At 58.2% G+C, this 7880-nt stretch overlaps 1 protein-coding gene across 2 annotated transcripts; it reads left to right on the top strand.

Moving 5' to 3' along the window:
* Positions 1 to 319: 319 nt before the first annotated feature.
* Positions 320 to 7866, top strand: PHOSPHO1 (phosphoethanolamine/phosphocholine phosphatase 1). 2 transcript variants are annotated; one of them, XM_081162445.1, is made up of 4 exons: positions 320 to 670; positions 1739 to 1835; positions 4137 to 4246; positions 5879 to 7866. In XM_081162445.1, the coding sequence occupies exon 4, from the start codon at positions 6012 to 6014 to the stop codon at positions 6759 to 6761; it is 750 nt and encodes a 249-aa protein (XP_081018571.1). In that variant the 5' UTR covers positions 320 to 670; positions 1739 to 1835; positions 4137 to 4246; positions 5879 to 6011; the 3' UTR covers positions 6762 to 7866. The 2 variants fall into 2 exon arrangements, with proteins under 2 accessions (XP_081018571.1, XP_081018570.1); XM_081162444.1 differs by having other exon boundaries at positions 339 to 670; positions 6003 to 7591.
* Positions 7867 to 7880: the final 14 nt, after the last annotated feature.

A 7880-nucleotide genomic window follows, 5' to 3' on the forward strand; every position in this document is an offset into this window, starting at 1 on the left:
TTGGGGGCGAAGAACCGAATGAGAGCTGGAGGTGGGGGTGCATTCTGCACATCTCAGGGATCCGAGCCCGGGAAGCGGCCGTTGAAGGGCCACAGCCCCGGCGCTCCAGAGTATGTGGGCGGGGACTTACGCAGAACCCCGCAACCACTCCAACCCGGGTGTCCCCACCCACGATCCTCCAGAGGGCTAAGCTCCCTCCCCACCTCCTACCCTTGCCCGGGCCACCCAATCCCACCTACGCCGGCGCTCGCGGAGCCTCCGGGGCCGCCGGGAGGCGTGGCCCGCCCTTTGATGTGCGCCGGCGCCGCTGTGATTGGACAGTCGCTTGTGACGTGCGGGGACTGCGGTGGGCCCGGGTGCTGCGGCTGCCGCAGCGCCCGCCGAGGCTCCGGCTCCCGCTCCCCGGCACTTAAAGGGGACGCGGCCGCCCCGGGGGTATGGAGGGCAGGTGGAGGGGACGGCCCAGACGCGCATCATCCACGGCCCCTCCGCACTGGAGGGACTCGTGAGCCGGAGCCCAGAAATCCGGGGGTGATAAGACCGCGTCCCCTCCACTTCCCGTAAGCACCCCCGGCTCCATCCTGCGCCCAGACACCTCAGCTAGCCCCTCGCGCCACTCTTCACACTGCAAACTCAGCCGGCACAGACTTCTGCCGCCGCCGCTCCCCACGTGAGTCCTGGGCTCCCCGAGGTAGGGGAGGGCTTGGGTCCGAGCGTGGAGTGGGGGCTGCGTGGACTTTGATGGCCCTCCTTCACGCGTGTCAGTGGGGGAGTCTCTGGAACAGAGGAATGAGTCCCCCTTTTCCCCTGCCCCCCGGAACGTGGTGCCCCGGTGTATCCTCCGCCCCCGACTCGGTCAAAGCGAAAGAACCGGTGCCCCCTTGCTCCCGGCCACCCACCGGTCCCCTCAGCTCCCTGAGCTGCGCACCCCCAGCCCCGCATTGGAGCGCTGGGGCGAAAAACCGGCCAGCTGGGGGTGTGCCAGAGCGCCTGCCTTCCAGCCACCTCTAAAAATATCTCTCCCCCCATTGCACCCGGCAGCTGCCACCTCCCTGCCCAATGAGGATCCCCTCCCAGCAGGGCAAACCCAGGGGTGATTCCAGGTCCCAGCTTCCTCACTGGCACCAGGGCTCCAGGTCATCACCTCCAGCTAGTCAGGACGGGATGCTCAGAGTGCAGGGGGGTCTCCGGGGCAATAAGGGAAGCCCTGGCTGCAATTTTCCATCCAAGTTGCACCAGAGACCCCTGAGCTCTAATCCTAATTCTGACACTGTGTGGACCCGGGATGTTCGCTTGACCTCCTTTGGCCTCTGTTTTCCCCACTTGCTGGTGGAGGTGAGGTTTGGAGTGCTGTCTGGGAGAGGAAAAGAATTCCAGCTTAGTGGCTGCATCTGATTTCTAGTGATTGATACAAGGAGACCTCCCCCATACCCATCCTGCACATTTCCTATGGTAAACTGTCCCCAAACTTCCTGTGGGCTCCATACATCCATTAAGAGGGGAATTTCAAATTTAGGGGCTATGCCCAAAAGGGGCCTGTTTCCCTCCCCTATCCCCAAGGGACGCTCCCACCCATTCCCACAGATGTCATCTAAGAACATTTGTGTAAAAAGTAGGGGGAATTGGGGAGGAATCTGGCGATGCCATGTGGAATGGGGGGAGGGACAGGCACAACTTTTAGCTGGGACTAGTTATGGACTTCCCCTCACCCCAAAGAAACTTTTCTCTCTTTGCTCAGGCCTGCTGGAGAAGCTCAGATCCTACCCGCCGTTTATCTGAGGAACTCTTTTGGGTAACACAAAATGATTTGATCATTCAGGACAAAACTACTAGAGGTGAGTAACTTCTCTGAACATCAGGGGAGCCAGATTCCAGTGGGGCCTGGGGTCCCTCTGACCACTGTGGGACCTGGCTAGTGGGGGGTGAGGTGTCTATGTTTCCAGGGGAAGAAACCCAGAATGCCTGGCTTTCTGCTATGGGGACTAAAAGAAACAAGGACAACTTACCAAATAATAACATTTAACTGATTTCCCTAAATACTATTAAGAGTATATGCAAAAAAAAGTAGCTATGTCTTTTGCTATGAGAAATGAGAAGTTTGTTTTTTTTTAATGTTTTTATTGACTGTTAGAGAGAGACAGAAACACTATCCATCAGCTGCCTCCTGCACGCCCCCTAGTGGGGACTGAGCAGGAAACCTGGGCATGTGCCCTGACCAGGAATCAAACCCACCACTTCTTGGTGCATGTGTTGACTGACGCTCAACCACTGAGCCACACTGGCCGGGCAAGAAATTAGACGTTTTGAGGATGATTATAAATTAGTAGGATGTTCCACCAAATTAGAAAAAGAAAAAGAAACAAAGGCAAAGTAAGGAGACCCTTTTCTAGGGGATAAAATTTGGTCTCTGGGTGGCTTCTGTAGACCCTCTGTTTCCTTTCATATCTAATCCCTCAATTCCCCACGTGCATGGCATGTTTCAGCACATGTATGTTCCTGGTTGCTTTTACAATGGGAGCTGCATCCCCCGACCTTTCTCCTGGCCCCAGGAGGGTTGTGTGTTATCAGCCAGGATTCTGGAAGGCTGGAACTCCCTCTGGATAAGGGTAGGGACAGCCCTGCCACCCTCTAAAGTCTGTCATTTCCTCGCCGCTATACCTCCCTCCCTTTCTCTCCCATCATCTTCACCTTGTCTTCTCTCCCGACCCCCTCCCTCTTTTGCCCACTGCTCCATTTAGCTTTGGTGACCTCTCCCAATTCCTAGATTAAAAATTCTTAACGCAAAGGCTGAGACCCACATCCCATCCTGCATGTGTGGTCGAAGTGGAGAGGGATGGGGTACCTGAAGGTGCAAGGTGATAGAACCCCTCCCTCTGACCTGTGCCCTGCTCCTGGGATGTCCCACTCTCTGACGTGGTAGCAATAGTTTCTCTCTGCTATCCCAGGATGGTCTGGAGAGTCACCTTGACAAAATCAGGGGTGTTTCCAGTGTCACCCACTGTCAACACCAGAGGGCAGCAGCCAGCTAGACCTTTGTTCCTTTCCTTGTCTAGTCTTCCTGGCTCTCAATGTGTTTGCAGATCTGTCCCAGCTGCTTCTGGTCTTCTATTCAACCCTAAGGTGGAGGGGGTCATTGGGAGCTGTAGGTGGTATCCCCTGTAGCTGCTGCATTGGTGAAGGTCCCACAAAGCCAAACCCTGTCCCCAAAGCCACATAGCAAAGTCCAGCAGAAATGTCAATCTGATACTCCAGTCCCAGATCACCTTTGGTGCTCAGGGGTCTGGGCTCCCAGCTGTGGTACAATGAGCCTGGTCATCCCCTACCCTTGTGAGGACAGAGGGCAGGCAAGGCTGTGGCCAGGTGCTCATGATCCAGGCTCTGCCCCATGGGCACAGCATGGCCATGGGCAAGTAATCTAACCTCTCTGAGTCCTTCTCATCTGCTGAATTCATGAAACTGTGATGAGCAGTGAGAGAATATGAATGAAGGTGATTTGTAAACTGTTGTACTGTACACAGAAAGGGGCAACCATCAAACCAGAGAAAAAAGCACTGGTCTCAGACTCAGATCTGGTTTTTTTGTTGTTAATCTTCACCTGAGGATATTTTTCCCATTGACTTTTAGAGAGAGTGGAAGGGAGGGAGGGGGCAGTGAAAGAGAGAGAGAAACATCAATGTGAGAGAGACACATTGATTGGTTGCCTCCAGCACTCACTCAGACTAGGGCAAGGGATGGAACCTGCAACCCAGGTACATGCCCTTGACCAGGAATTGAACCCGGGGCCCTTCAGTGTGCGGGGCCAACACTAACCACTGAGCAACACCCACCAGGGCTCAGATCTGGTTTTGAAATCTGTCTCTGCCATTTAGAGTGAGTGACCTGTGAGCAAGTGGGTTAACTCCTGGGTCTCCAATTATATCATCTACAACCTCTCCAGCATCCTAGTGGATTGCTAAGAGGATGCCTAGCAAGGGCTTTGTGGTCTTAAGCACTCAGCCCATCTGAAGGGTTGTTTTTACTGAGTTCCTGGGAATAGTTCCTGGGGCTCCGCAGAGGGGATAAGGCCTGGTAGCATTAGTGGTGGAAACAAAGCCAGCTGACTGGGGACCCTCAAACGGAACTTGTGTGGTTGTCAGGAGCTCTGGACGACGGCTAGAGACCAACAGTCCCTATAGGTGGCTCTCAGTGTGACATACCAACAATGAGCGGGTGTTTTCCAGTTGCTGGCCTCCGGTGCCTGTCTAGGGTAAGTGGGTCCCTCTAGGGGGTCTCAGGATGAGGCCTCAGCCTCCATGTTTCCATCATGGGGTGGGAGGGACCCTATCTAGCCCCTTTCAGGCTTGCCCTCACCTCTGCTGGGCCTCCACTAACCCCTAGAAGCTTCCATCCCAGTTGAGGGGTCCTGATATTTTACATCCTCAACTCTAGAGACCCTGGGCCACTGAGACTCCCAGGTGGATATTGCTGAGAGCAGTGGGTGACTCTAGGGTGAGGCTAAAAGGACAGTTCTATTCGGGAGGCAGATAGCCAGGTTCAGATCCCACCTCTGAAATTAGGAGCCTGGACTTCTGTTTCACGAGGTGTGCCAGGCCATAAACATCACAGAGATATCAGGGAGTTAGGAAGACACCAAAAAGAGGAGTGGTTTCATCGGGGCTCGTGGCTGGGGGAGGCAGTGTAGTGGGATTCCGGGGCTGTGCATGACCTGCTCACTCTGCCTCTCCGTCCACCCACCCGCTGGCAGGCACAGGTGGCAGGGACTGGCTGCTGAGGGCTTCTGCCTCCATTTGCTTGAATTTCTTTGTCCCTTCACCCTTGCCCTGTTGTCCCCATTCTCTCCCATGTCCCCTGTCAACATGACTCCGACCCAAGGTCTCCGCTTCCTGGAGCTCCACCCCTACTCTCTTCCTGTCCAGCCTGTTTCCATGCTCCCCCATCATTACTTCCCCCAGTCCCCTCCTTCCCCACTGGTGCCATGTCCCCCACTACCTTCTCCACCTTTTCAGCCACTGCTGCTCTCTTTCCTCTCCCTTGCCTGTCTCCCAGGTATGTCGTGGCCTGGCGTGGGGGGCTCCTACCTCCCCAAGCCCCATTGCTTCTGCTACCCGCTTGCTTCGGACTCTGGCACGAACCCCACCTGCTGACACGGTCCTTCTGGGGAACTGGCAAGTGACTTGTGATGAGCTATCAGAACAGGGCCCTAAAACTCCCCAGAAAAGCTGAGTCCCATCCCTGGACTCCTGCCCAGACCCATCTGGCTGGAAGCAGCTCCCAGAGAGCCTGCCTGGGTCTTGAGCAGTCAGTCTACCTATCGGGTTATTCTGAGAGCTAAGATCCAGTTTTCTGGCCAGTGCGGAGGCCCAGCACCTACTCTCCAGGCCTGAGGTCTGGCACTCTTTGGCCATATGCTTTGGACGGTGCCAACACGTCTGCCCTGGAGCCAAGCTCCTTACCGTCTGCCACAGCCAGCCCGAGGCCCAGAAGGGGGTTGTGGAGGCTGTGACCATCCAGTGGATGGCTGGTTTCCCTATGTTTGTTAGGGAAGAGGGAGTGAGGAATCCCCTCCACCCTCCCGTTATCCACGCCAACAACTGGGGTCAGTAGAAGTCTCGAGAAGGTCTAGCCCAGAACCGTCCCTGAAGGGCGTCCCCTTGGAAGCTGCTCTTCCCTCTTTTAAGATGACCACGCTAAGTCCCAATGGCCCCGGATGAAAGTAGCAGAAACGGGTGTCAAGGGAGCCCCTCTGGGCTCAAGAGGACGGTCCTCAGGATAAACCCCAGCGCTGGGAGCGCAGAGGCGCCAAGGGGGTGGGCGGGGAGCTGGGGTGGGGCCGCGGCGTCGGGCGCTCCCGCAGCTGACCAGCCTTGGGTCCTCCCAGGTCCTGGACGTGCCAGCGCCTCTGGCGGAGGCCCGCTAACCAGCCTCTCCCGGGGCGGCGCCCGCCGCGCCCGCTCTCGCTTGCTCCCTCCTCCTGCTGCTGCTCTTCCCCCCCCTGCTCCCAGGACGGCAGGATGGCTGTGCCGGGCGCGCCGCGCTTCCTCCTCACCTTCGACTTTGACGAGACGATCGTGGACGAAAACAGCGACGACTCGATAGTGCGCGCGGCGCCGGGCCAGCGGCTGCCCGAGAGCCTGCGGGCCACCTACCGCGAGGGCTTCTACAACGAGTACATGCAGCGGGTCTTCAAGCACCTGGGCGAGCAGGGCGTGCGGCCGCGGGACCTGCGCGCCGTCTACGAGGCCATCCCCCTGTCCCCCGGCATGGGCGACCTGCTGCAGTTTGTGGCCAAGCAGGGCTCCTGCTTCGAGGTGATTCTCATCTCGGACGCCAACACCTTCGGCGTGGAGAGCGCGCTGCGCGCCGCCGGCCACCTCGGCCTGTTCCGCCGCATCCTCAGCAACCCGGCGGCGCCCGACGCGCGGGGGCTGCTGACGCTGCGGCCCTTCCACACGCACAGCTGCGCGCGCTGCCCCGCCAACATGTGCAAACACAAAGTGCTCGGCGACTACCTGCGGGAGCGCGCCCAGGACGGCGTGCACTTCGAGCGCCTTTTCTACGTGGGCGACGGCGCCAACGACTTCTGCCCCATGGGGCTGCTGGCCAGCGGCGACGTGGCGTTCCCGCGCCGCGGCTACCCCATGCACCGCCTTATCCAGGAGGCGCAGAAGGCCGAGCCCAGCTCGTTCCGGGCCAGCGTGGTGCCCTGGGAGACCGCCACCGACGTGCGCCTGCATCTGCAGCAAGTGCTGAAGGCGTGCTGAGCCGGCTGTCTGCAGGGGGCGCCCGCCGAGGTGGGGGAGGGGAGGCCGGGAATGACCATCTAATTTTATAACTCCCTTTCCCCTTTCGCTTTGGGATGTCCGCCTCCGGGAATTTCTAGAATTCCAGGCCCGTCCATTCGGGACCTGAAGGAGGTTGTTCGGAGCCATCCCTATCTATGCAGTTAAACCAGCTCCGCTGCCTCCCTCAGATCCACGGCAAATAGTCAAATCCTGGAGTCTAGCCCAGCTCGGGTGGTGCACATACCTGGGAAGGCGGCAGCGTTTCCACACACCTCCTCCTCCGACCTGGGAGGAAGGGGTTCCCTTGCGGGCGAGAGAACTTTTAACTGCTGCCGGGGTCGCGTAACCTCCCCTCTCCCAGGCTTAGGTCAAGAAGTCCTCCCACATCGGACACCCAGAGGAGAGAGATGGAGCTCTCCGCCGACAGCCCCAGGCCTGGATCTTGCTTCACCTGCCGCGAGCCCACACTACATCCCTTCCTCCCCCCCACCCGTCCAGCAACCCCAAAGGAAGAAAAGCCAGAGTGAACAGTCGCCTCCTGGTGGTGGGACGAGGTAGCACACTGTCCGACTCGGGTCGGGCCAGCCGGGGACCTCGCAGCGGTGCCACGGTGTCTCCTCCGACCCCAGCCTCGTCTATGCAGCAAGACCAGGGACTTCACCAAAGTCGCCCTCGTGGGCTTGGCCCTCTGCGCCCCCCTCCTCCCGTATGGAACAGAAAGCCATGATGTTTTAAAGCAGAGCCAGCGAAACCCAAGCCCCTCCTCGCTCTGGTGTCTCAGAGCGGAGCTATAAAGCAGGTGAAGGGGGAAGAGGTGACTGAGATCTCTGGCGCCGCAATCTGAGGGGTGAGGTGGTCTCTGTTCTCAGGGAGCCCCATTTAAGTGAGGGAGTTGGTCCCCACCCTTGGCAGAGTGCCAGCTTGAGGAACCAAGGCTGAACCAACAACAGGCAAAAGAACAGGGTGGGGCCCATCTGTGCAGGGGGCACCAAGAGGTCCATTATGAGGGCATGTAATGAGGGTGGAAGAGATGCTGCTAGGAACAAGCAGAGGGGCCTCAATAATTAGCAGGAGCCTTAGACTCAAAATGCCTTTCAG

This window comes from Miniopterus schreibersii (genome assembly GCF_964146895.1).
Source record: "Miniopterus schreibersii genome assembly, chromosome: 16".
Classification (NCBI taxonomy): Eukaryota; Metazoa; Chordata; class Mammalia; order Chiroptera; family Miniopteridae; genus Miniopterus; species Miniopterus schreibersii.

What these genes read in the sequence shown, in the direction of transcription:
- PHOSPHO1 (XM_081162444.1), top strand. Translation starts at nt 4,202, where the DNA reads ATGAGCGGGTGTTTTCCAGTTGCTGGCCTCCGGTGCCTGTCTAGG. An exon ending in GCCTCCGGTGCCTGTCTAGG is followed by an intron (nt 4,247 to 6,002) that starts GTAAGTGGGTCC and finishes CCCTGCTCCCAG; the next exon opens with GACGGCAGGATGGCTGTGCC.